Below are 27,714 nucleotides of genomic sequence, written 5' to 3'. Positions count from 1 at the left end.
TGATGGTGTGTTTATTGCTCTGGCTCCTATCTTCCTGTGAACACTTTTCCTTGGCCTTACTTTTATCTTACGTTTCCAACTCATTCTTGCACTTTTTAATATTCCATTTGTCATTGTGTGGCATTCCCGCCTTTTTGTTGCTTTTTAATTGGTCATGATTAAGTCCTTTGAAAGCAGTTTCTAATGACATAGGCCACCTTCTTTGCACCACAGACCTAGAGACCTGGAATATCCTGGTTAAGTGAACTGGTATTGGATTGGAAAAGACAGGAGAGGCAGGAGCCAATGAAGGAGCTGGATGCATGGTTTGTACCCTCGCCAGGAGAGGGACTCCCAGATTTCTGCTTTAGATGAGAGGAGAAAGAAGTACAGTAGCCCCCCTTATCCATGGTTTTTAGTCAACCATGGTCCCAAAATAGTAAATGGAAAATTCCACAAATAAATAATTCGTAAGTTTTAAATTGTCTGCCATTCTGAGTAGCACTGATAAAACTATAATAAAATACGTACACATCTTTACACATAAACACTCCAACGACAAATGACTGATGCACACAAATTCATTAATTAGAAACTCTTTCGAGGTGTATAAAGAAAAGTCTCAGTCTTCTGTTTTCACCCAGTTTCAAAGCAGGAACCTTTCATGTGTTAGGCAACCGTGATAACCACTACACTATGGAAACATTCCTCCTGGGAGCCTTCCCTGACTCTTACAAGATTCATAATCCTAGTCATTGCTCACATCTGCCACTTCCCCGTCATGTCAGCCTTTAGAACTGTCCGCCCCAGAATATAAATTCCCCGGTATCCTTGGGTAATAAATTTTGTCAAACTGTAGAGTGTGACCCGTTTGTGGGCCGTGAAATCAGTTACTTCCAGGAATTAAAAAAAAAAAAAAAAAAGTTCCAATTCCTGGCTCCCTAGGTCTACAGGAATCAGCCTTGGCGATAGAAAAACATTTTGCAATATTAAACCATTGATACTACTCTTAAATTTGCACATATGTAGGTAATCCTATAACATGCATTAAACCTCATCCCAATTCTGGATTGATGAGTTTTATTTTCATAAAACACTTAAAAGGTTTAATTACATTTTTTAAATTTAATAAAGTTTTCAGCTTTATTTAAATATCATTGACTTAAAATTTGATATTCATTAACTTCAATCTCCCTTTATTTGTAATAGATAATTTTGCATAATTTATAAGAAACACAATTATTTGGAAAGCATATGTAATTTTTTCTCCATTTTTTTACCTATTTATATTTTAATTTACATTTTGACGAAAATATATTCAAATATTGTATACTTTGAATGCATTTTGCTGATTTAATCCTTTAGCTCATAGCTATCAATCTAGCACAAATCATGTAAAAATTTAAGCCCTACAGTTGTTTCGCTAGAAAAAATAGAAATAATGGGCAAGGTTAATCAGCCCTAAGCCTTCCAAGCTACATTGTACCTTCCCTCCTGCAAGGCTTGCTGCTTTGGGTAATTACAGGACAAGAATAACAATGAGAGATTCTATAGTTTCCTGCTCTGGTGTGGCAGGGTTGTGCCCTGAGGGTTCTGGAAAAAGGATTACTTCCACATTCCAAGAGTATGTTATCTCACATGCAAAAAGACAGTAATAGACAGTCTCACTTAAGGTAAAGGTTGCCCTTTGTCAAGGAAGCTACAGGCCAAGCATGTGACTACCAGCCATGACCTGCTTTTAGTTAGGAATTTTTATGTTCAGACCATCCTATGTGGTTAATTTCCGTGTCTTGAGTTTGTGGGGCCTGCTATGCAGGCCTCCCCTGAGCTTGTCAGGTTTGGTATGTGGCCCGTTTTTTTGTCCACAGCATTAACTGCAAACCAAAAGAAATATGACTCACACAAGCTGTTGCCCAGCCCAACTAGTGCTTTCGGGTTAATTGTGTTTTGGATTTGTTTACTGTCTCCACAAGGAAGACGATGAGAATTCTTAATATTAGTTGAGGCACAGATCAAAATCCACCAGAAGAGTGACAGGACTGAGTGAAGGTCCTGGCCTCCCAGAGTCCTGGGGCCACCAACGAGATCAGCTTGGAGAGTGGTCAGGAGATACTCTGGCAATCCACAGCCTGGGGAGGAGGGAAAACTGTGCTGATTCATCTCAAACCAGTCAGTAAAACATGAGGTCAACAAAAGAAATTGGGTCAGCAGGGGAACCTGGAGAATTCTTCCAAGTGGGGTCCGGAATTCTTCACTCTTCACTCCTGTTAATCTCTAAGTTCCATGGCTGGGCCATGGCCTAACCCTTTTCCTCAGAAAAGGGTTAATAAAAGTGTACCTGAAGAGGGACTGCCCAAGCCTACATCTTCACCCAGGAACTGCCCAGGCTCATCCCCTAGAAACAAATCTAAAATGTCTAAACCCTCATAAACACCGGAGGTAAAACCCAACTGGTATTAACTGGTTCTTCACACATGTGGGAACTATCTAAGTCCATTAGTTGAACTCTAGCCTAATTATAATGCAGTTAGAATGGAATGAACATTAAGGCTTGCCCCCCCCCCCCATTAACCCTCTTCTGCCTCATCAGAAATGCCTTCTATTCATGTAATTGTTTCCCTTCCCCTTCTCATAAATACCCATTGCCTCTGTCTGGAAACACTAATTGGGTTTCTATCTGAATCAGTGCTTCCAGAATAGTTATTACTATTGATCTCAATAAATGCTTGTTGCCTCTCACACTTAGAAGGCCCTTTTATTTTTACGTTAATTCCCATAACTTACACATAGGTGTGACAATTAAGTTCGTGAACTTGTTGCAACAATGTTGCTAACATTTTTGGGTATCAGAGGTATTATTCCTTATGAATTTGTACCAAGTGGACGAACAGTTAACCAAGTTTACTATTTAGAAGTGCTGAAAAGTCTGCGTGAAAAATTTAGACTACCCAAACTTTTCACCAACAATCCATGGCTCTTGCATCAGGACAATGCACCAGCTCGCATGGCACTGTCTGTGAGGAAGTTTTTAGCCAGTAAACAAATAACTATTGAAACACCCTCCCTACTCACCTGATCTGGCCCCCAATGACTTCTTTCTTTACCTGAAGATAAAGGAAATGTTGCGGAAGAATGACGAGGACCGAGGACCGAGAGACTCTAGCAGCACGCAGAGATCAGGGAGAACACAGCTTACGCCAGCGGGCTCAGTGGGATTGTTCCCAAAGAACTGAGCACTTACTGGGGTCCGGAGTTTTGTTTTATAGGATTAGGCCTCCGGGTTGGGGGGGAATCTGACAGGGGTGCCAGGGAGATCCGTCCCTAGCAGCTGTGATACCTCAACATTTGTTTTGACAGGGGGAGGTCTTTAACCTTAGTGCCCATGAGACACAGCTCCGATAAGGGGATGGAGCAAGACGATAAGGGGATGGAGCAAGGCGGCTCTGATTAGGGGATGGAGCTTCTAGCTGGGGGCCTGCAGGAAAAAACCATCCCAACAGAAATATTGAAAGGAAGACATTTTGATGATATTCAGGACATCAAGGGTAATACTACGGCAGCTCTGATGGCCATTCCAGAAAAAGGGTTCCAAAATTGCTTTGAAGGGTGGACTTAGGTGCTGGCATCGGTGCATAGTTTTCCAAGGCGAGTACTTCGAAGGTGACCCTAGTGATTTTCAACAATGAGATATGTATGTAGCACTTTTTCTAGGATAAGTTCGCGAACTTAATTTTCCAACCTTGTATACTAAAAATCAATGTCGTGCCCATTTCTTTATCATTGCTCTATCTACTTATTTGCATACCTTCCCAGAATTTACAGATGCATTCACCCAACAAGGAAGGCCATGGCCCAGCCATGGAACTTAAGAGATTAACAGGAGTGAAGAATGAAGAATTCCGGACCCCACTTGGAAGAATTCTCCAGGTTCCCCTGCTGACCCAAGTTCCCCTGCTGACCCAATTTCTTTTGTTGACCTCATGTTTTACTGACTGGTTTGAGATGAATCAGCACAGTTTTCCCGCCTCCCCAGGCTGTGGATTGGCAGAGTATCTCCTGACCACTCTCCAAGCTGATCTCGTTGGTGGCCCCAGGACTCTGGGAGGCCAGGACCTTCACTCAGTCCTGTCACTCTTCTGGTGGATTTTGATCTGTGCCTCAACTAATATTAAGAATTCTCATCGTCTTCCTTGTGGAGACAGTAAACAAATCCAAAACACAATTAACCCGAAAGCACTAGTTGGGCTGGGCAACAGCTTGTGTGAGTCATATTTCTTTTGGTTTGCAGTTAATGCTGTGGACAAAAAAACGGGCCACATACCAAACCTGACAAGCTCAGGGGAGGCCTGCATAGCAGGCCCCACAAACTCAAGACACGGAAATTAACCACATAGGATGGTCTGAACATAAAAATTCCTAACTAAAAGCAGGTCATGGCTGGTAGTCACATGCTTGGCCTGTAGCTTCCTTGACAAAGGGCAACCTTTACCTTAAGTGAGACTGTCTATTACTGTCTTTTTGCATGTGAGATAACATACTCTTGGAATGTGGAAGTAATCCTTTTTCCAGAACACTCAGGGCACAACCCTGCCACACCAGAGCAGGAAACTATAGAATCCCTCATTGTTATTCTTATCCTGTAATTATCATCTGTATGTGCTGTATAGTGCTATTAACTATCCTGTGCCCACCACTGTAAAAGAAGTATTTATCTCTCCAATTTACTTTTTATCCAATCCCAGAGATTTCCCTGCTTTGTGTTCTCCCACCCCTTTAATCTACCACCAATGGATTTCATGTAACCCTCCTCCTTTAATTCTAATGTATAAAATAAGTTGCAAAACCACCGTTTTCCTCTGGAGCATTTTCTCAATCTGTTCAGATTTTGCTTCCCGGCTATTGTCGTCAGTTTAGCTCAAACAAACCCTTATAAATTTTCTCTTAAGCTGGATGTTTTCTCGTCGACAATGCTAACTTGTGATTATGACTTTTTTTTCTAGACTTGTTTTGTTTCAATTAGTGCTATTATTCTCTTTTTGGCACTGAAATTGTAGCTGCTTGTCAATGGGAACCCCTTTACACTTTGTCATTTTGTAACAGTGTCCCTGTATCTTCTATTTTTAAAATTTAAACCTCTGATGTAATTCGATTTGCAAATGGTTTGGCTTGGGACTTTTTGAAACAAGTTTTTTTCCCCCATTCTTTGCTTCCCTCTCCTCCCCTCAAACATTGATGACTGTTTACTGTGCATTTACTATGCATACCAGGTCCAAGGACTCTGTTTACTTCTGACCAGTGTGTACACCTGGCCAGGTAATTTGGGAGGTTTGTTTTTTGCATCTGTGGGGTTCACTCCTGACCCTGGGGCAGAATAGTCTCTAGGAAGCGCCTTTTCCTGAAGTTGCCTGGCCAACTTCTTCCTTTGTTTTGCCTGTCCTTGTGTGTATAAAACCTTTTGGCAATATTGATAGAAAAAGGCAGTCTTTGTGACAGGGAGTCTGTTGTCTTCCCTTAATACTGGCATTTTGGAATAAAACCTACTTTTCTTTCTACCAACCTCACTTCTCGAGTTTTGAGTTTTGACTTTAGTGTGGAGAGCCGAAGGACCTTTACACAGTAACACTTTCAGCATTGCCCTGACAATTTGAAAGCCTCTTTTGTTTCCTGGTAGCAACTCACACTCCAAGCCAGCTATAATTTTTCCTGCCCAAGGATGCAGAGGAATGTTCAGGGAGCTCGAATTTTTTTTCAGTGAAGAGTGAAAGAAAAGATGGTGCCAGGGTCTTGCATGGGCTGACAGTTCCTGGCTCCTCCACTCAGAGTTACCTTAGGGAAATAGTTTAAAGGATGTGAATTCACATTAAAGGTTCTATTTAATTGTAGCTTTGCTAGATCATTACTTTTTTTTTCAAATAAACATTACAAATCATTGCTCCCTAAAAGTTTGCACCTAAATTTTTATAGTCTCTCACTAAAAAGTAATTGTATTACTTTTTGTTTTATTTTTAAACATTTTTATTAGGAAATTAGAGTGAATGGTATTCTGAAACCTCAAGTAGCCATCACCCAGCTGCAACAATTTTCTCCTTTCCACCATTCCTGTTTTATCTCTACCACTTCCCACCCCACTCACTCTTCTTTATGATCCTCAGATCTCACAGGCTATCCTTCTATGGTCTATTGACATCCCCCTTCCTCTCTGGTACTCTGCAGACCTTTGAGGTGTAGGAAATAATACAGTATAGATAGAACGAATTGGGCTCTTACTATGGACTAGGTATGATTCTTGGTGCTGGGCATACATTTGATAGGGTAGGTAGATATGAGATAAGAAAGACATAGGCAGTCAGGGACAGGACCACGGTGGAGGACATCAAGGCCCAGGAAAACAGTTTTAAAGTGAGATGGGAAAAATCGTGGGCAGTCAGGGGACCGTGGTGGAGGACATCAAGGCCAAAGAAAACAGTTTCAAAGCAGCTGACAGAAAAATGTGAAGGGAACTGGACAGGAGGGGCTACCACATCAAACTGCAGAGTCACCCAGGACAACAGCCCAGGTACAGGGGGGCGGCAATCAGCTGCTAAACAACTTAAAGATGGCATACTCAAGGACATATAGTCCCCGGCGCAGCTTAGCCTGTGGGGCATTCCATTTTCTGATCTCCCCCTCTCTCCTGAGAGCTTTTCTTTTGCATTTTACAATAAAACTGTGCTGCTGCTTAAATTTACCTCTCCGATCTGCAGCGACTGCGAAATCACGATCTCGGGAACACACCAGATACCAGTGATGCAGGAATATTTCTCTGTGAGTCCCCAGATGATGTAGGGGACTTTTGAGTGAGTGAGTGCCAGGATCGTGTCTCGTGAAGCCGAAGAACGGAAAAACGGACCCAGGAGAGGCAAAGAGTTTTAAAAAGAGGATAGTTTATTGAAAGCAAAGGGTCAGAGCTCATGAGTGGGAGGGGTTCCCGAATGGGGGTGTCCCTTGACTGAGGCAAAAGTTCTTACTTTTATACCTTCCCTTGTCTGCTTGGGGAAGGGGGCTGGAGCCTTCTAATGGAATTCATCTATCAGGTTTGTCCTGTTTGCCCATCCTGAAGGGATTAACGAAATAACCTATTCTTATCTATCAGATCTGCTATTTTGTATGGCCAAAAGGAATTTGAGATAACTTATTAACCTCAAGGCATATTTTCATATCTTTGTCCTGGAGTGAAGGAGGCATTCCAGAAGCTGAAGTTTCAGAATGTGGCTGCCTTTTGCTTATTCAACCAGGGACCAAGACTGTCTCACCAGGATCCTATATCAGATCGATAGATATAAACAGGAGGAGAGGCCTAGCCCCGGTTAGAAAGCCCCTTGCTGCTGCTCCTACTTGGGTCAAGACCCCTTGCAGCTGCCCTCACTCAGGGCACCAATGCCTTACTAGCCCAGCAGGACTCCAGGTTCACACATGCCCCTGAGTCAAAGGAATGTGTTGTTAAAAGCCAGAGAAGGAAGGAAGACATCCCGCTTATCAGAATATACATCCTGCTGCTTTTCAGGACCATTTTAGTGAGCTGCTTGAACAAATCACGAAAAGAAAATTGACAGAAACTACCTTGAGAACCAAAAGGGAAGACTGGACACCTCAGCAGGGAGAAAGATAAGGAGAAGGGAGAGGGGGAGGCAATTCTACCCAGAGTAGTAAAAGTCTCCATACAATGTAGAGGTCTTTCCCCATCTTGGGATCGGTCCGCTCCACATCTTGGATCCACCTTTACTAATAATGAACTTCTTACTATCCTATACTTGCACAAAACTCTGTCTCTTGACTGAATTCTTTCCCTCAAGAAGACAAGAACCTAGGAAAATCATCACAGCCCAGAAACACAATGACTCATTTGCATCCTTGCAACAAACCTAAGGTATTCCAGTACTAACAGGAAACTTCATGCATTCATTGTGCAGTGAGAGACACTCCCTCCTGTTTACCTTAATTGCCTGATAGGCAATTAAAATAAACACATAGAGAGAGTGATAAAGTCTGTGAAAAAATTAGGGAGGGTGATCTGATAAAGTGGCCGGCAAGTGTTTGATAAAGAGGACAACGTTAGAGAGAGATGGGCCAGGAAAGATGCGACAGAAGAGGTGACAGTGCCTGAGTCAGGAAGATAAGAAAGAGCCAGCCTTCCAAAGATATGAGGGAACAAGCCTTGGGAAGAGGGAGCAGAACATGAGGGGGTTGGTGGGTGCAAGGACAGAGGCAAAACCAAGGGCCTGGAGGGTAAGGAGTCACAGCTATACCGCCTGGCCCTTCATCCTGATGACTCATCTGCACCACCTGCTGTTTCTGTTCACAAGTGGATAGAAAAATGATTGGAGGACACTGGATGGATCTGCAGTCTTAGGGGACTCCTAAGCTAATGAGGAACAGTTTTTAAGAACAGATTGATGAGTACGTAGGTTCATTCAGAAGACTGCAATTAAGCAATACACGGGGGTTTCTAAGTGCTGTGGGTTAGCGGTTACAGGAGGGAGTCTGCAGCAGAAATGGAGGTTTAGATACCTGCTCTGCATTCCAGTGGTGTGACCTAACCAGTGCGTCCCTCTTCTCTTACTAAATGAGGGATCAGATAGATAAGTCTGTAATTGCCGTTTGAAACGTCTAAGAGAATATCACCAATGGCTTTAGATGTTCCCAGATGACTCCTTAATTCATGAAAGAACCAGTGGAAGGGATTGTTCCTCTTCTTTCAAAAATTGCTAGTTATAAGAAATCGTTTATAAATTGAATTTAAAAGTTTAAGAATAACTAGGCTTTAACATTATGGATGGAAAGGGGCCACATATTAAACCTGACAAGTTCAGGAGACTGAAAATAACCACATAGGATGATGTGAACATAAAAATTCCTAACTAAGGTGGGCTATATCGAGAAGTCACATCCTTGGCCTGGAACTTCCTTGACAAAGGTCAGTCTTTACCTTAAGTGAGCCTATGTGTTTTTTTGCATCTAAGATAACATACCCTTGGAATATCAGAATAATCCCTTTCCTGACCCCCCAGGGGGCACAACCCACCTCACCGGAGCAGGAAACTACAAAATACCATATTGTTATTTTGTTCCCCAAATATTATCTCTATGTGCAGTAAAATGCTATTAACTATCCTGTACCCACCAATGTAAAAAGAAGTATGTATCTCTCCATTTTGCTTTTTCTCCAATCCCAGGATTTCCCTGCTTTGCTTTCTCCCATCTCCTTAATCTACCACCAATGGATTTCATGTTAACTTTCCTCCTTTGATTCTCATGTATAAAATAATTTGCAAAATGGCCATTTTCCAGAGCATTTTCTCAATCCGTTGAGACTGCTTCCCAGCAATTTTCGTCAGTTTGGCTCAAATAAACTCTTATAAGCCTTCTCTTAGGCTGGATGTTTTTTCATCAACAACATTTACAACTGTAATGTGTTGCATGTTAATCACACACAAAAGTATGCATTCTTTTCCACATTCAAAAGCCTCCCCTTTGCCCTTAGAAACTAAACCTCTCAAATGACAGCAGAGAGGGTTTCCCAAAATATCCAGTGACTTTAAGCCAGTTGGTCCTGACACAGAATGGAGGAGCAGGTCATCTGGGGTCATCTTTTTGGCCACTCTTCCTTTTGCAGGCAGTCCTCCAGAATTAGGTTGCTCTGGCTGACATTTTGTCTTCCTCCTTACCCAAAATTCACACCACCCAGGACACCAGCATGTGACTGAGACTTGTCTTTTATCTGGGGGACTTGCACCCTTAAACCCATGCGATATGCTATAAATGGCAATGAAATAACGGGGTGAGCATTTGATGTCAGTTGAACCGTCTAGTCTGATGCTACACAGACCCTGGGAGAATGACCTGGGCAAGTCTAGTAAAAGGAAACCAATGACTGTTAAAGAAAGAGCGGATACCAGAGTATTTTTATAGACTCATTAGAAAATAGGCATGAATATATTAAACTTGGAGATAATTTTCAAATGAGGTTTTTAAATGAAAATATTCAAGTGGATGGTTAATAATTTATATATAAATTATATATCATTGTAAGACCACTTCACAAACTACATGCATGATCTAGTAATTTGTATATACTCCATGACACCAACCAAATAGAAAATCATATACAAATTGCATTTCTTATATCTGGTTGGATTCTTCCTGTCCAAGAGAGAAAATTTGCAGAGTAAGAAATAACTGTGTACGCATTTCCAATGATGCTGTGGCTTTGCTAGTGAAGAAAACATGATGGCCTCTCTAGAAACAGAACTGAAAATAGAAATGATAATATTTTCCTATAGAATTGGATTACAGACCATAAATGAGAGTGACACTGTGATCTCCAGAATCTTTTGTCTGAGTATGCTCCTGTGACAGACAAAAAGAGGGTTCCTCTCCCTGCCAGATGGTGTCCTGCAGACCCTGTAATGGGTATTATTACCTTCTGGACCGTCAGTAAGGAACCCTGGCAAATGTAAAGGTTGGGGCAGGGGTGGGGATGGGGATTAGGGGTGTCACATGTGTAGCTTTTTTGCTGAAATAGCCCATTGCTACCAAAACAGTGGAGAAACAGGCAATCTCATTCATGGCTGGTGAAAGGTAAGATCAGCCTGCAGGATCCACAGCTGGGTGATTTGCCAATTTCAATAAAATTACAATAGCATATATGCCTTGACCCAGTAATCTCACTTCTGGGAATTTGTCCCACAGATATGAGTGCACAAGTGCAAAATGACTGCTACGTGCTTATTAACTGCAGCATTAATTGTAATAACAAGAGATGAAACAGTAGATTATATGTTAAATAAACCCTGATTCACCTACAGAGGAATAGTACGCAACTGCAAAAAGAGATTGAGAAAATTTTCTGTCTTGAGATAGAAAGATCTTCAAAATATAAGAGCTGTAATTATATTTTTGTGTAAAATAGAGGAAAATAAAATTACTTTTTCATCAAAAAACTCTGGAAGATATGTACACAGATACACAAGTTGTTCCCTAAGGAGGAACAGTGGAAGTTAGATGCTTTTCACTGAATATTTTTATAGATGGTTCAGTTTTTCAGCAATATTAGTGTACCTACTCAAAAGATGTGTTAAAAACTCATTTTGTGGTGGAAACTCTGTGGAAAATGGTACGGAGTTTCCTCAAAAAAATTAAATATAGAAATAGCATATGATCAGGAATTCCACTTCTGGTATATACCTAAAAGAAGTGAAAGCAGGAACTCAAACAGATGTTTGTATACCCAAGTTCATAGTGGCATTATTTACAATACCCAAAAAGTGGAAGGAACCCAAGTGTCTATTAATAGATGAATGGATAAACAAAATGTGATAGTATATACATACAATGGAATATTATTCAGCCTTAAAGGAAAGGAAATTTTGACACGTGCTACAACATAGATGAAGCTTCAAGTTGTGGTGTGTTTTTTTGTTGTGTGTGTGTGTGGTTTTGGGGGGTTTTTTTGCATATGAGGGAATCATCATTGATCTGAAGCTTCAAGTTGTTACCCTAAGTGAAATTAGCCGGTCACAAAAGTATTGTATGATTCGTCTTATATGAGATACCTAGAGTAGTCAAATTCACAGAGACAAAAAGTGGAATGCCAGGGGCTGGGGCAAGGAGAGAATGGAGAGTTACTGTTTACTGAGTAGTTTCACTTGGGGAAGATGAAAAAGTTCTGGAGATGGGTTGTGGTGATGGTTGCACAAACAATGTGAATGTGTTTAAAGCTGCAGAACTTAAAATATGGTTAAAATGGTAAATTTTGTTACTCATATTTTACATAATTTTTTAAAACTCATTTTGTTAGCAGATACAGGCAAGATTAGTGAATAAACAAGGTACTATGCATAGCCACAAAAATGCAAAACGAATGCCATACACAGGAAATTTCTACTGTGGGATTTCTTTGTTTTTCGGAGATCTGGTCAAGTAGTGGAATTGTTTTGTATGACCTTAGGTTAAGGGCAAAAGGTCACTCGCCCAACGTGGGGCTCGAACCCACGACCCTGAGATTAAGAGTCTCATGCTCTACCGACTGAGCTAGCCGGGCGGGCTAGGTACGGCTTTTAACAACTGTTATTAATAGTTGTTACATCATGGTGGGATTTGGACTGGATCCGGCTCCATGTTTCAAATTCGCCTTAGTTAAGAGTATGATCCGGCCATTAAAAGGCTCTCGGCAGCCCAGAAACTCACATTCTGACGATCCTGCCTGACTGACCTTCCCACTTCCGTCCGTTTTCTGCTTGCTGCCCTCTGCCAGCCAGCGAGCGACCTAGCTCTTTTTCATCCCCGGGAAGCTCACGGCTCGGAATGAAAACGTGCGCATCCTGATCTACCCTTTGATTTATTTAAAATCCGGAGTTATAAGGCAGAGTCAGGGGATGGGAGTAGGTGAGAGCCGCAGCGGGTACCTGCAATGGGTAGCAAACGCCATGATACGGAGTTTTTCCTCCAGGGCTGTGCAAATAACATTGCGAAACGTGGAAAGAGAGCAAACAAAAAGAGCGCTCTCCTGCGCTGGAGATGCCGGGGATCGAACCCGGGGCCTCATACATGCAAAGCATGCGCTCTACCACTGAGCTACATCCCCACTTGTGCAAGGGTAGCTCCCTGCACTCTGTTAGCAGTTTACTGGGGAAGGGTGCAGGGGGATGGACGGCATCGGTCAGGTGTAGCAACCCCGAGGATGCAAAACCCCTCCGGCAGCGTCACGAGGAGTTCCGGGTCCTCTACTGAGTGACTGCAGGTGAGAAGACCTTGATTGAGAGACGCCCGGGAGAGGGCAAAGCAGGGATGAAAACCCGGAGGCAGCGGTGGAAAAAGGGGAGGTCTTTTGACGTGCTCAAAATGAGCTATAAACCGAAAAAAAGACTATGAAGGACGCTACTTTTGTAAAACAAAAAGAACGGGGAGTGTAGTAAATATGTATAATATTTGTATTATAATTCAGAATCATTATGTTACAAATAATCATTTACAATTATTTGTAAAATAATTCAGGATCATTTGAGATGAGGAGGGGACTGGTGTGCAGGCTATAGGCAGACTTTTCAATGTGAACCGCCCTGTGTATCTGAATTTTGAGCCACGTCCAAATAAATTCAATCCAAGAAAAGTTTACAGAGCGCCTACTAGGTACCTAGAACTGCTCTAGAAAACGGAGTCCAGCGGTGAACAAAACTGACATAGCCCATCCTTTCTAACAGCTCCTGCTCCAGAGGAGTTAGAGTGCTAGAGCATTGAGGGAGAGAATGTAGTAAGGTGTGATTTAAACAGTGTGGTCCTGGCAGGCTTCACGGAGAAAGGTGATATTTAGAACAAGACTTGAAGGAGGTGGGAAGTGAGCCATACATGTATCTGGGAGAAGAGAGGTCCAACTAAAGGGAACAACCAGTTCAAAAGTAGGATCTTTCTGACATGTTGCAGAACAGCAAGGAGGTCCACGTGGCAGGAGGGGAGTCAACAGTTGAGAGTGATAGGAGATGAGAGTTGAGAGGCCGGGTGCAGGGGATGGGGAAGAATGTGTAGAACTTTTAGACAATAGTAAAGACTGACCTTTACTCTGAGAGAGGTGAAACCCACTGGAGGGTTTGAGCAGAGGAGGGCCACGATTTGACTTAAACATAATTGTTGTCACAACTGAGTGGAGAAGATAGGGCAGGGGAGTGGGGCAAAAGGGGAGGCTGTTTTCTACTGGAGATAGTGCAATGGAGGAGGTGAGAGGGTGTGGACATGCTGAGGACAGGTGGTAGGTTGTGTGCAATTTTTTCCTCTTGGCATTACAGAGGAGTCCTCAGTTTTTTTGTTGTTTTGTTTTTGTTTGTTTGTTTTTTCTAAAAAATATGGAACGCTTCATGAATTTGCATGTCATCCTTGCACAGGGGCCATGCTAATCTTCTCTGTATCGTTCCAATTTTAGTATATGTGCTGCCAAAGCGAGCACCAGAGGAGTCCCCAGTTTTGACCTGAGCACCTGGAGGGATGGAGTTGCTGTTAAATAGGATGGAATGAGGAAGGCTGTAGGAGGAGCATGTGGTGGGGCAGATCAGAAGTACAGCTGTGGACACATTGTGTGACGCCCCTTAGCACAGGCAGGTGGAGATGCAACCCAAAGTTGGATGTGGGATCCAGGCATCTTAGGGGGACCTGGGCTGGGGTTGTGTATTGTGGTGGCAGCAGGGAGAGGGTCATTCAGGTCCAGAAAGTGTAAGAGATTACAAGGGAGTGAGTACAGACAGAAGTTCAAGGACTGAGCCAGGGCAGGGAGAGGAGATGGAGGCAGCAGGTCATGGCGCTAGCTGGGAGAGCTTGGGAGGCGCTAAGAAGGTGTGAGGAAGGAGGAAGCACTATTTGGCTTGGGATTTCTTTAAAGTTTTTTTCGTTGTTTCCCTCCCTTCCTGCCAAACCTCCAGGAGTCTGTTTACTATACATTTACTATGTGTACCAGTTTCAGTGGTTCTGTTTACTCCAGACCCTATGCATAACCTGGCTCAAAGACTTGAAAGAAGTTTTTACATCATCTGAAGACCCCTCCTATCCCTGAAACAAACCAGCCTCTGGGAAGTGCCTTTTTCAAGAATTGCCTGATCAATTCGCCTTTCCTTTGTTTGGCCTGTCCTTACATGCCTATAAAACCTTTTGGCGGTATTAAGAGAGGAAAGGTAGTCTTTGTGATAAGAGTCCACTGTCTTCCCTTAACTGGCATTTTGAAATAAACTTGTTTCTTTCCAATCTCGCCTCTCGAGTTTTGGCTTTCGTGGGGCGAGCAGCCGGACCTTTAACATGGTAGCAAGAAGGGACCTTTGCCTTTGGGTTAGGATCGCGGAGGTCACTGGTGACTTTGATAAGAGCGATTTCTGAGGAGGGTACGGGCGAAAGCTTGACCCCAGTGGCTTCCAGAGGGCATGAGAGAGGGTGTGGAAGCAAATAATACTCGAGGGGGCTGTGAAGATGATTTGGAGGGACAATAGAGGTTGGATTTTTTCGGGGTGATAACAGCTAGTAAAGTGGGAAATTTTTATTGTAAATGTATTATTTGTTAAACAAAAATTAAAGAATAAACAAGGGGGGAGGGGACAGCAAAAAAAGTAGATACAGAGGTGGATGGATATAAGGCCACACTTTGGGGAGGCAAGAGCCAGGTTTCAGATTCCAAATTTAGCTCAGCACAAGGCGGGGGAAAAACTCGCACTCCGGTAACCTGACACTGTGGTCCGGGCGCCAGGCCCTAGCCTGGGCCGTGCTGGGTCAGCGTAGGGCGCCATCCAGGAGTGGCGCCCAGCTGGGCGTGTGCACCCACCTGTCCCGGCTTGTTTCCTACAGCTGACTGAGTCAGGCTGGGACGGTCTGGAGGGGCTGAACGAGGAGGGAGGCGGAGAAAGGGCCTCGTGGGACCGAGGAGACTGCGGGCCAAGGCCGGGGACTGAGGGGTCCTGAGTGGGGGCGCAGGCTCGCACTTACACCACCTCGCTGCGCCTCCTGGCCGGCAGGCGCGCCCTCCGGGTGGGTTTTCCCGCCGGGCAGCTGTGTCCCCTAGCAACAGTGTCCGCCCGCCGGCTCCAGCCACGCCCATCCCCCCAGTGGGCGCCGGGAGGCCCGCCCCGGCCGCGGCGCTCTCAGACGCGTACTGTCTGGTGCCTGTTCTCCCAAACGCCGCCGGATTTGCGTGCGCTCAGGGCGCGCATGGCGGCAGTGGGGCCGCGGACCGGCCCGGGCGCCGGGGCCGAGGCGCTGGCATTGGCGGCGGAGCTGCAGGGCGAGGCGACGTGCTCTATCTGCCTGGAACTCTTCCGTGACCCCGTGTCCGTCGAGTGCGGCCACAGCTTCTGCCGCGCATGCATCGCGCGCTGCTGGGAGCGGCCGGGCGCGGGGTCTGCCGCCGGCCCCCGCGCGCTGCTCTGCCCGCTGCCCTGTCCGCAGTGCCGCGAGCCCGCGCGGCCCGGCCACCTGCGGCCCAACCGGCAGCTGGCCGCAGTCGCCGCTTTACTGCGGCGCTTCAGCCTGCCGGCGGCCGCGCGAAACGAACGCGATTCCCCAGAGGCGGTGGCGGCCGGGTGCGCGCAGCACGGCGAACCGCTCAAGCTGTACTGCCAGGACGACGGACGTGCCATTTGCGTGGTGTGCGACCGCGCCCGCGAGCACCGCGCGCACGCGGTGTTGCCGCTCGAGGAGGCAGTGCAGGAGGCCAAGGTGAGCGGCTGGCCCACTCCTGCCAGCCCCCGCGACCCGGGTCCCGGTCCTGGTCCTGCCGTCCGCCCACTCAGTGCGGACGACAGGCAGGAGGCCCAGGTCAGCCCCTGCCTCTTGTCTCCTATCCCACGCTATCCCATGCTGCCCCACCCTGGCTCTGGGACAGAGCGCGGCTCTCCCTCTGTCACCCCCACACCAATAATACCTCCAACCCCCCTCACGTTTTCCTCTGTGCCTCATACTGGACCGCCTGCGCAATGACCGCCAGATTTGGCGATTTTCTTTCAGTCCATTCCCGGCCACTAGCGGCATTTTGGGCACACGCACAACCGCTGCCCCCACTTTCGGCTCTTAAGTGAGACGACTTTTCCCAAGAGATCCGGCAAGGATGGGTGGCCCCAGGGTTGAGTAGAGCGCGGAGAGAGCCGTCAGGGCTGTGTCAAAGCTGCTAATTCCGGGCTTCGTTTCTTTCCTGTCTCCTTGCTGGGGCCTCAACTGAGATGTGCACGGAGGCCTCGGGCACACAGTTCCCAGTCTTTCTTTATTTTCTTTGCTCCCTACACTGCTCCAACCCGTCCACACGGGGATTTCTAGTGGAGAGGGGAGCAGGAAGGAAAAGGCGTTGGGCTGCTGGGGCCGGGGAGGGGCTTGTGTTTCAGCCAGAATGTGCGCAGATGGTCTTGGAGAAGTGAGACCCAGGAGCGTTTGGCGTCACCCCGAAGTTGCCCTGTCCCATATGTGCGTGCAGTCTGCTCAGACAGTATCCATCCGATCCAGACCTCCTCTATGAGGGCCTTCCTTTTCTCCTGGATCCTCTTCTCACAGTTCTCCCTTCTCTCCCTCCCCTAGGAGCTCCTGGAGTCCAGGCTGAAGATCTTGAAGAAGGATCTGGAGGACTATGAGATGTGTCGTTCCACGGAAGAGAAGGAGAGCAAGGAGCTCCTGGTGAGCCGGATACCCCCAGGTGCCTCCCCACAGCCGCCCCACAACAACAGAGGGCCCGCCTCCCACCACCCTGGCTGTTTTTGGTGTGTGTTGGAGTGTGTGCCTGTGAAACAGTAGAGGTGGACTTCAGAACGATAACAGGATTCATATTATATAGGGTGACTGTACACTTTATTCTATAGCCAAAGCTTTGGAGAGTGAAAAGGAGTGCTAAAATAATCGTTCTAGACTAGCTGGCTTAACTGGAACCGTCCCAGTGAATCAGGATGTATAGTTACCTTAATGTTACGTAACACCCCAATGAAGGCCGTTCAAATCTTGTATTTGAACACATTAATGTTTCTGTAGAGACGTGAATACTAAGTGGAGACATAAATACAGTAAAATAGCCTCATGTTTGTCTAGGGCATGTTTTGCCACCAAAAGAGTTATGACAAAACCTTTTTTCAATTTTAGAGGTTTTAAAGTTTTGAAATTGAGGCTAAGTGGCAGGCGGCTCGGTGGCTGTCAGCTGCTTCCCGTCTAGCTAAAGGTCTGGCTAAAGGAACGTTTGGGGACAGGTTTCCAGCAGCCTTGTGTGCATAGCGCCCCCTGGTGGGTAGGGACGATGTTTTTGTCGTCTTTACAATGGAACGGGAAAGTGAACTGGGGCTCATTTTGGTTAGGGCAGGCAAACCTGGATCACAGTCTGTAATTTTCTACCTCGCAAATAAAGTTCCTAGCTCAGTAAATTGGTGTTAAAAGAATGAAAGGATTTACTAGAGCCTCCCATTCAATTCTGTTTTTGGGAATTGGAGGAAGAGGAACTTGAGGACCCTCCTAGCCTCACGGTGGGTAGGGGGTAGTGTGAAGGGGAAGACCCTGGGTTCAGATACCCCAGGGTCCTTTCCTGACCCTCAGTTGCATCTGGTGCACCTGCCTCCAGTGTGCATCCAGCCTTCCCATCTGATCATTCACTTCTCTTCGCAAGGAAGGGCCCAGCCCTCCTCTACTGAAGACTGGAGTAAGTGTGTGACTCTTCCATCTGTGACCCAGAGGAACTTCCACAGTGAGGGCAGCTTCGGGTCTCTGACCCCACCCACCATGACACTGCTTAGCACTTTCCGCTCTTTCCTCTGCCAATCCACCACCCCTCTGGCCCTCACATTCTTTAGAATTACAAAATACCTGCTTAATGAAACAACAGTGGTAGAGAACTCTTGCTGCATGATAACAAGGAAAGTAAATGCTTTTATTTGAAAATGCTCTTAGCATTTAGAGGAGTGGTTCTCAATGGGGCAGTTTGCCCCCCAGGGGACATTTAGCCAAGTCTGGAGATATTTTTCACTGTCTGGGGGCAGTGTGCTACTGGTATTTAGTGGAAGAGGCCAGGGTGCTGATTAAGCATCCTACAGCACAGCCCTCCATAACAAAGAATTGTGTGATCTCAAATGTCAATAGCACCAGGGTTACCCTGATTTAGAGTATTTTGGCTAATATTGTTCCACTTGATATTTCTTTGGGAGGCCATATGGTATAGTTGCAAGAAGTTCAGACTCTGGTGTCAGACTCGGGGGTTAGAATACTGGCTTTCCACTTACTGGTCACATGCCTCTATCCCCTCATTTGTTAAGTAGGATGAGAGTACACCCACGCCATTGGGTTGTTGTCAGAGGTGAGTTAACACCTGTAAAAGCCCCAGGCTGCTGCTGCCTGCTTGCCCAGTGTCCAGGTGATGAAGGTCTTGGGGGAGTCATGGCCTGAACCCAGGTCTCCTGATTTCAAAACCCATCCACAGTCTCCTCTTCCTTGGAGTTTTTCAGGGAAGAGGAACTAACAGTAGAGGTTGCCCTGGAGGAACAGAATCCTTCTCACTTCTCACTGGCCATGAGAGAGAGGTCTTGCTTGTTATGTCATGTACAGCCCCCCCACATGTTCATGTAGAGTCAGGAGCATGAGTCTGTGTCTGAAAACACAAGAGTGTAAATCCTTTGGATAATGGTAATGGAAAGAATAGAATATGAAGCCTGCACACAGCATATTCTCACTTGTGTCATTGTGGGTATGCTGTTACCTTTGGTCACTGGCATTGATCTTCCTTTCTCTTCCTACTTTTCTGCATCTTCCAGATTTTATATTACCAGCATGTGTTACCTTTGTAATTGCTAAACATAAATGATGCTTTTTAAAATGAAGTGAGGTGTGAAAGTTGGAGGGCTGACGAATGTTATGAAACAAAATTGACCTGAGTACATTTTAAAGATCTTACTGGCTTTATTCAGTGATTGATGAATTGGGCAGCTTCTAATCTAGCAGATAGAAAGGAGCTCTATCCTTTTTATAGGCAGAGACTTTATAGGCAGTGAGAGGTAACGAGGAAATTGTACAAGGCAAAAAAACAGGTTGGCTATTGCAAGGTTACTTTCCATATAGGGGATGGCAGAGGCTTATCAGGTAGATTACTGAACAAAGGTGATCCCCGATTAGATGGTTTAAGACTCCATTTCTGGGAGAGCAAAACTGGAATGAAGTCTGGTGATGTGGGGCTTATCATAAGTGAGTATTTTGTCTACTTTCTTGTGTTTAACGCGGAATATATGTATTTGGGGAAGAAAAAGTGACCTCAGTTTAATCCTTATAGTGGCCCCAGGAGGCACTAATTTATCCCTCCTGCTTTGCAAATGAGCACACTGTAGCCCTCAGTAATTCTGGGGTGAGTTTGACATTATCCTATGTTGGTGGGAGAGCCCAGGTGTAAGGAGACACATGGGCACATCTGTGTCAGGTAAAGGGAGAGCATGTGTTGAGCCTGCTGCGTGCTTAGAGTTGGGATATGTAAATTAGAGTGTGTACGGGGTGGGCACATCTGGTTAAGCCTCTGGCCCCTGTCCAAATGCCAAGCCTTGATGCCCACGTCCCCTCACCTCTCCAACTTCTCTCCTGGGACAGAAGCAGATGGCAGCTGAACGAGAGAAGGTGGGGGCGGAATTCCAGGCGCTGAGGGCCTTTCTGGTGGAGCAGGAGGGCCGGCTTCTGGGCCGCCTGGAGGAGCTGTCCCGGGAGGTGACACAGAAGCAGAATGAGAACCTGGCTCAGCTTGGGAGCGAGATCGCCCAACTCTCCAAGCTCAGCAGCCAGATCAAGGAGACAGCTCGCAAGCCTGACCTTGACTTTCTTCAGGTGAGTCTGGCTCCCCAAGGCTTTGAGTCATTTATCATAAGGCCTGGTAAAGGCAGTGACAACAGTCAGATCCTGTGAAGGGAACTGGAGAGGTGCCCTCATTCTCCCGGGGTTAGAGGTCTAAAGGGATGGAATAAAACTTCCTTGACTGTGAATCACAATAATATATCTTATATCATTTTCTAGTATGTACATAGTTGAGACAGAAATTTAAGAAAATAACACCTTTACTACATGTGATGCACTTTGATGTTTTCTATTCTATTTCATTAAAAATAATCATTGTCTGCTAAATAATCATTGTTATAAGTCACAAATGGCTCAAGAACAGTCATTCAAAAGACACTGGTCTGAATGAGCAGTTGCTGCATAAAGGCTGTGACTTGTCTTGGTGGTGTCAAGAGCAGAGGGAATGCTGGGTCCCAGAAGAAGGCTTCAGTAACAATTCTTTAACAAGCGGAACATTTGCAGAGCTGTGGGCAGAGTCGAGGGACCCACCACACAGATGAGACACCCAGCTGCCAGCCACAGTGTGAAGCCCTTGGCACCCGGGCCCACTGCAGGCGGTGGGACGTGGTACACCTGCTTATTGCTTGTTCTTCTGGAAGCAGGGCAGGGGGCCACTTCTGTTTCTCAAAGGTGAGTGGAAGTTACTCAGTGCTGATTTGGTTTTCTTTCATTGTTTTTTCCAGGAATTCAAAAACACACTAAGCAGGTGAGTGGACTTAATAGTTCCTTGGGCCTCTCTAAGCTTGTTCCTTTTCCACTGTGCTCTCCCTCTTCATTCCCCACCCCTGACTTCACCTCTAATTTCCCAATGCCTTACCTGGGTGCCTTCTGAGGCAGGCGTGCACCTGCCTGGCCATGGGTATTGGCATGAGATCAGGCTCTCCTTTTCCCACCTTTCCCCACCAAAGGGACCTCACTGTCCTAATTGTCGGAATGGGACAGTGTTGGTGTGGGCCTTCCTCAGGGTCCTTGTCCTTCAGGTGCAGCAATGTGCCTGCCCCCAAGCCAAGCACAGTCTCTTCTGAAATGAAGAATAAAGTCTGGAATGTTTCTCTCAAGACCTTTGTCTTAAAAGGGCTGCTCAAGAAGTTCAAAGGTAGGGGCTGGGTCTTGTGGTGCTGGTGGTAGTGGTGTGGTCCTGGTGGTTTCGGGTACCGAGGATGTGCCTTTCCAGAACTGTGAGAAAACGAGCTGGGGTGTATGATGGCTAATTTATTTAGATCCCCTCAGGACACGAAGCTTCCCCTGGGGACAGACAGGGACAGAAAGGGCTGAGAAAGGAGAGCTCAGCTCTGACTAGCTCCGGGCAAAAGGGGGAAGCAGGACAGGGAGAGTCAGAATACTGCCTCTCCCCCTCAGACACTGGGCCTAGTGCCTCTGGTTATCTGGGGAGTGAGTGAGCCAGTAGGTGGTGTCACTGTCATTGCTAGATAGACAATCTCCTGTGTTTGTTTCTCTCCCTCAGAGGATCTTCGTGGAGAGCTGGAGAAAGAGGAGAAAGGTAAGATGGTTGTGGTAATAGTGAGTGCCCCTTATGTGGCCATGGAAAGAATTCACTTCCTGCCAGTGACTGTCTCTCTGGGCTTTGTGCATGGTTGGTTCTTCTGCCTGCTCACCTCAGTGACTCTGCCATCTGCTCCCCTTTCCCTGTCATCCTCACCTCACAGTGCTGACTCTCTCAGGCCACAGTGGGACTTGTAGGGCTGTACAGCAAAAGTGCCCTGCACCTCGGGATACTTAGATTGGGGAGGGCTTGTCGCTCACCTGGACAAGCCTCTCTTGGGAGACGGGTTGTGTGCAGGGGTCAGGGGAAGCTGGAAGAGACTGAGGACAGGAAGTGAGATGGTTCTTACTCCTGCAGAGCTCTGGGGTGAGTGGGATCCAACCCACAGTGAAGGGAGGGGCAGGGAGGGCACTTATTCCTGATGCTGATGACAGAGCTAAGTCAGACTTTGCCAGGGAAGGATCTAAACCAGCTGATCAGACCAGGCCCCTCCTCTGCTCAGAACCCTGCTCCGGCCCCTCTCAGTCAGGAATGGCTGGAGTCCTCATTGGTTTTCCAGACCCCGCGGCATCTGGCCTCACTGCACACTCCCCATGGTACTTTGCAGCCACACCCTCCTGCTGCTCCAGGAATGCACCAACCTGACACACCTACCTGGGCCTGAGTGCTTCACCAGACAGCCGCCTAGCTGGCTTCCACCTCCTTTATGTCTTTGCTCAAATGTACCTTTTCAGTGATATCTTCCCGGGCCCTTTAGTTGAAATTACAGCCTGCTCTCCTCATCCCTCTCATTTTCTATGTTTATCATTTATTGTCTCGCCTCCCCTCTCCCCTGGAAAGGAAGCTTTAGTAAGGCAGGGAACTTTGTTTGGGATTCCCAGGACCTGAAACACAGTAATACTTGTGCATATTAGAGCTTTTTATTATGGAAAATCTCAAACATGCACTAAAGTAGAGAGGCGAGCAAGACAAATACTATGTACTCATCACATACCTCCAACAATGATAAACTCATGGCTAATATTTTTCATAAATACCCCATCCACATCTTCTCACTGGATTATTTTGAAGCAAATCACAGATAATATCATGTTCATCAATATCTCAGAGATAAAAAAAACAACACAAAATTATAATTGCTGAAGTTGATGATTTTTCCAGGATCTAAGTTTTTGACATCTCCCAAATGTCTTTTAAATTGGATTTGTCCATGTGTTTGAATTGGGATCCAAATCAGGTCGGTACATTGCATTTGTTTGATTTCAACACATACTGGGGTGGGGGGTGGAGGCCCCAGGAATAAGGTGCAGGGGCTGTCTCTCCCTGTCTCCCCCTCTGCAGTGGAGCTGACCTTGGACCCCAACACCGCCAACCCCCGCCTCATTCTCTCTCTGGATCTTAAAAGCGTGCGCCTGGGACAGCGGGCCCAGGACCTGCCCAGTCACCCGCATCGCTTCGACACTAACACGCGAGTCCTGGCATCTTGCGGCTTCTCCTCAGGGCGGCACCACTGGGAGGTGGAAGTGGGCTCCCAGGACGGCTGGGCCTTCGGTGTGGCCCGTGAGAGTGTGCGCCGTAAGGGGCTCACGCCTTTCACCCCTGAGGAGGGTGTCTGGGCGCTACAGCTCAACAGTGGACAGTACTGGGCTGTTACCAGCCCTGAGCGGACACCCCTCAGCTGTGGGCACCTGTCGCGCGTGCGGGTGGCGCTGGACCTGGAGGTGGGGGCTGTGTCCTTCTATGCCGTGGAAGACATGCGCCATCTTTACACCTTCCGCGTCAACTTCCATGAGCGCGTGTTCCCCCTTTTCTCTGTCTGCTCCACTGGCACGTACTTACGAATCTGGCCTTGAGAGGGCTTTGCTGGGTCTCCCAGAGGGAGTGGGTCAGTTAAGGGTGAACTCCTGGCTGCCAGTGGGAAGGGATGTTCTCCTTCGGAGCCTCTTGGTGACTTTGAGTCTGCCCTTGACTCTCCTGCCCCAGGCTGCCTGCAGAGGGTTTCTGGAGACCACAGCATCGAAGGAATGAAACTGGGTGATAGGGGAAAGGGACTCTGTGGTCAACTGAGCAGAGGAAGAGATACCTTGGACCCTCGGGGCCTGTCCCCTGCCTGTTGGTCCCGTGTGGATTTGGCCCAGCTGTGAGGAGGTAGAGACAGGCGAAGACAACTCCAGCTGTTGACAGCTGCTTCCTCTCACTGGGGCCTACTGCCCAGACTCAGCAGGGCCTCTGGCTCCCTGGAACACCACCAAGCCCTGGTCCTGTGCTGTCCTCAGTTGCAAGGGGGCATGTTCTGGCCAGAACAGCCAGGTTCATGATCACGTCTGCTTTGCCTTCTTGTCAGCTGCCAGCTCTGCCTTCAGAGACCTGAATCCAGCTGGCCTGATCAAATCGTCTACTCAGGGAGGAGCACTGTACTCCCAGCTCAGAGAACAGTCTGGGCCAGAACTGGAAGGAGACCCTTGACCTGTACATGAGGACAAGCCGAGGACAACAGTATATAGGCACGGCTACCCTCCAACCTTCCTTAACTTGATACAGAGTGACATGTGCATCTTCGGCCTCAGTGACAGCCATGTGTGCTCACAGATGACTAAGTCCCTTTCAAGGGCCAAAGTACAGGCTCCTTTGAGTAAGGAGACCAAAGATTCTGGAATTTTGAAACACAAGACAGCACTTATAATTTTACAGATGCAACTGACACCAGCATGGAAATGCACAGAGCACAAACACCCCTGACAGATTCTGGAATTTGCCAAATGTATTCCAGGAGCAGCGGACTCTGGTGCCAAGGCCAGCTCAGCCTGTGCCCTGGTGGCCATTATCGCCTTGGCTAATAACTCCCCTGGCTTGTGTATGGCTGGCCTTCTGGGGGGTTGGTGGTAGGCTGTTCCTTGCTTAGTGCTCCTCAGGGAAGGGAGATGGAGATGGAAATACAGACTGTGAACTCATTTGTAGGGTGGCTTGGCTCATTCTTGACTCACCCAGTTGTGTGCAAGAGCACAAGTGTGAGCAAGCGTTTCTCCAGGCTGGGTGAGCATGTGTGCTTCTGTGTGTGAGGAACATGCACACATTGTTATCAAATTGTGGGGACCAGGGGTGTGTGGATCTTGGGAGAGGGCACTTATGAGCACATGCATAGGGTTTAGGAGTTGAAACAGACCTAAGACCTAGGTCAGTGTGGTCACACCTTATTATCAGCTTGTTAAATACTAGCCACCCCATACTTAGGTGAGGGCCATAGGTTTCCTCCCCCACTAACAGGTTGCCAGGCTAGATGAAATCCAGCTTTAGAACTAATTCTGTCCTGCACAGGTTCAGACATGTGTTGGCACGCAGAGGTAGAGACAGTTAAATAGTTCAGTCTGCAAAAGTCATGGAGCTGTGCTCTGTCCCGTGACATGCTTCAAGGTTCTTGTAGGGCAGGCACAACACTCTAGAGACAGACTCAGTGCATACAGCACCAGGCAATCAACCCAGTGTCCTACGAGCTTGGGACAAGACTATTTAAGAGCCCAGCCTTCAGCAGCATTCCAGAGGGTGAATTCTATGCCCAGTTCTGACACGGAATATATCTCTAGAGTACTGTAGCCAATCCATGTCTTTGAGTACCACTGATTTCCATAGGATAATCCACTTCTAAAATTCATTTGCTAATTAAATTGCCTAATATTATCATCAAGTCCTAACGTTATCTGGGCTTGTCTGGCTTTTGAATTGAGTATCACAATTACCCTTTGTGTTATCTACCAACTATGCCAAAGTATTCAACATATTACAGGTCACAGAAGGTAGAGTGACTGGTGGAGGCACTGTAGGGCCAGGTCTGTGGACTCCTGGGGTGGCTGTGTGTGTATGTTCAGCTTTTGTCTTTGTGATTGTATGTCTTATTAGAGTTTGCAGAATAACTACATAGATGCCTACCTGATGTAACAACAGTTACATAACACTACACATGGAGAGTGAGATGTTTCTTTCTGTCAGGGCAGCATGGTGACTTTGGATGTCATAATGCTTGTGTGACAGTGTGTCCATGTATGCCTTTTCCTCTCCCATCTTTTGAACATAAGACCGCTGAGATCTCTGGGCCTCTGGGAGCAATGACTGGCTTAACTTGGGTCCTTCTCACCCCACCCATTAGTCCCAGATCCTTGTGAGCTGCACAGCGGTGAGAACCTAGGTCCCTGCCAACCAGACCCTCAGCTCCTCAGTATCCAGAGTGGAGGGCCTGCCTCTGGTCTGGCCACCCAGTGACCTAAGTCATCTGGCCTTAGAGAGACCATAGGGCAGGTTGGGACACCAACCAAAGTCTACCTACAGCCGCCACTTTCTGACCATTGACAGGCCAAGGCTCCTGTCCCTCACCTGGGCTCTCACTCTGTCTTCCTTACCTGAACCCTGAAGGCCCTTTTGGAGGCCCTGAAAGAACCAGCTCTCCAAGATTCCAGGGTGGGCCCCTAAGGATTGCCTTTTCCTAATTTGCCTAAAGGTGCTCTGACCCAGTCCTTGGCCCAGCATCTCCTCACACTTGGACCTTCTGACTTACCCACTGTTGTCACACAGCAGCCTAGGTGACTGTCCCCCTCCCCTCCCCCCCTGCCCCCCCCCTGTGTCTTTCCTTGAGGAAAGAAGAGTTTGTGAGACGGTGCCTTTTTGGGACTTTGTTTTATCATGATGTTCACACCTCATGTCTCTCTGTCTGGTCCCCAAAAGATGGTTTGCAGCCATTGACAAGTTTCCCCACGGGGGAAACAACTTAAGGGGGAGAACAAGTAAATGACTAAAGGGGGAGAACAACTTAAGCCAGGCGGAACCGTGTGGGGAACCCCAATGAGCTGCCATGGAAGATCTGGGAAGGGACCTTGCCTCCCCATCCCCCCTCCTGGGTAAAGCCCCTGCTGACTCTGGCTTTCCTCTCACCTAATTGAGAGAGAAGTCACGAGAGCGATAAAGATCAGCTCTCTCTGCTTAGCTCAACGGAACAGTTTCAACATGAGAGATTTGTCCCCGGGGATGTGCATACCTCACCTAAGTCATCATAGGGCTTTCTGCTCTGGCTGCTAGCGGACAGGGATAATTGGTTTGATCCACTTTTGTGACATGATGAGGAGTCTCACGGACTGTAAAAAACAATACCACTTCCTTGTATGGTTATCAGTAAAAACCACCAGTGGGCCTGATTCTGCACTCCAGTCTCTTGCCAGGCTGTGAGACCCCTTGGACCTCTGAAATAACTGCATTAAGTCTGTTTCTGTCTTAAATCTTAACCTAACGCCGCCCCTTCTCGCTCCCTCACTGCCCGTGCTGCGCTGGACGGGACAACTCACCACTCTTTACCCGCCTCTCTCTCCCTCTCCGGATCCCCCAACGGCTCCCTTGAGGCCCAGCCCCTTACCAGCCCGGACCTAGATTCCCCTACGACAGGCCTTTTGACACGCTTCCCCTAACTCCTCCCTCGCAGCCGAGACCTGGGACTCGGATCCTCGAGCACAAAGAGACCCGCACCCCCCCAACCGGACCTCTTCCTTGACACCCCGCCCGACCTGGACGCGCAGGGCCCTCACCCAGTGCTTCACAGTCCCAGCCCGAGCACTCGCGCGAAATGCCGGCTTCCTCCTGGCTGGGCGCTCTCCCAGGACTTGCGGCTCCGCCTACTGCCTGGACGAGACGCCGGAGGTTAAGCGGTGGCGGCGAGGCGGAGCCCTGAAGATCCGAGGGACACCGGCCCCACCTCTGGTCATTTAATGCTCTCGTGTAGTTGTTTGCGGCTGCGCAAGGACGGCTGCGGCGTCAACTACTCCTGCGCAGAAGGGACGCTTGTGGTAGGCTCCATAGCTCAGGGGTTAGAGCACTGGTCTTGTAAACCAGGGGTCGCGAGTTCAAATCTCGCTGGGGCC

General features: G+C 47.3%; 1 protein-coding gene across 6 annotated transcripts in view; it reads left to right on the top strand.

Moving 5' to 3' along the window:
• The window catches only part of TRIM7 (tripartite motif containing 7), a 31,885-nt gene extending 5,532 nt beyond the window's left edge, over positions 1-26,353 (top strand). For 2 of the 6 annotated variants that reach the window (XM_081036321.1, XM_081036323.1), the window contains exons 3-8: positions 17,050-17,145; positions 20,074-20,304; positions 20,997-21,019; positions 21,294-21,409; positions 21,779-21,814; positions 23,159-23,927. In XM_081036321.1, the coding sequence (XP_080892447.1) occupies positions 17,050-17,145; positions 20,074-20,304; positions 20,997-21,019; positions 21,294-21,409; positions 21,779-21,814; positions 23,159-23,670 (1,014 nt within the window). In that variant the 3' untranslated portion in view covers positions 23,671-23,927. Of the gene's footprint in view, positions 1-13,843; positions 16,201-16,874; positions 16,939-17,049; positions 17,146-20,073; positions 20,305-20,996; positions 21,020-21,293; positions 21,410-21,778; positions 21,815-23,158 lie in introns of those variants that run through there. The other 4 variants (XM_081036320.1, XM_081036322.1, XM_081036319.1 and 1 more) reach the window with 4 other exon arrangements.
• The last annotated feature ends 1,361 nt before the right edge of the window (positions 26,354-27,714 follow it).

This window comes from Rhinolophus hipposideros, assembly GCF_964194185.1.
Source record: "Rhinolophus hipposideros genome assembly, chromosome: 23".
Taxonomy (NCBI): domain Eukaryota; kingdom Metazoa; phylum Chordata; class Mammalia; order Chiroptera; family Rhinolophidae; genus Rhinolophus; species Rhinolophus hipposideros.
The sequence above is the reverse complement of the archived record's forward strand: the minus strand, read 5'-3'. Positions and strand labels throughout refer to the sequence as shown.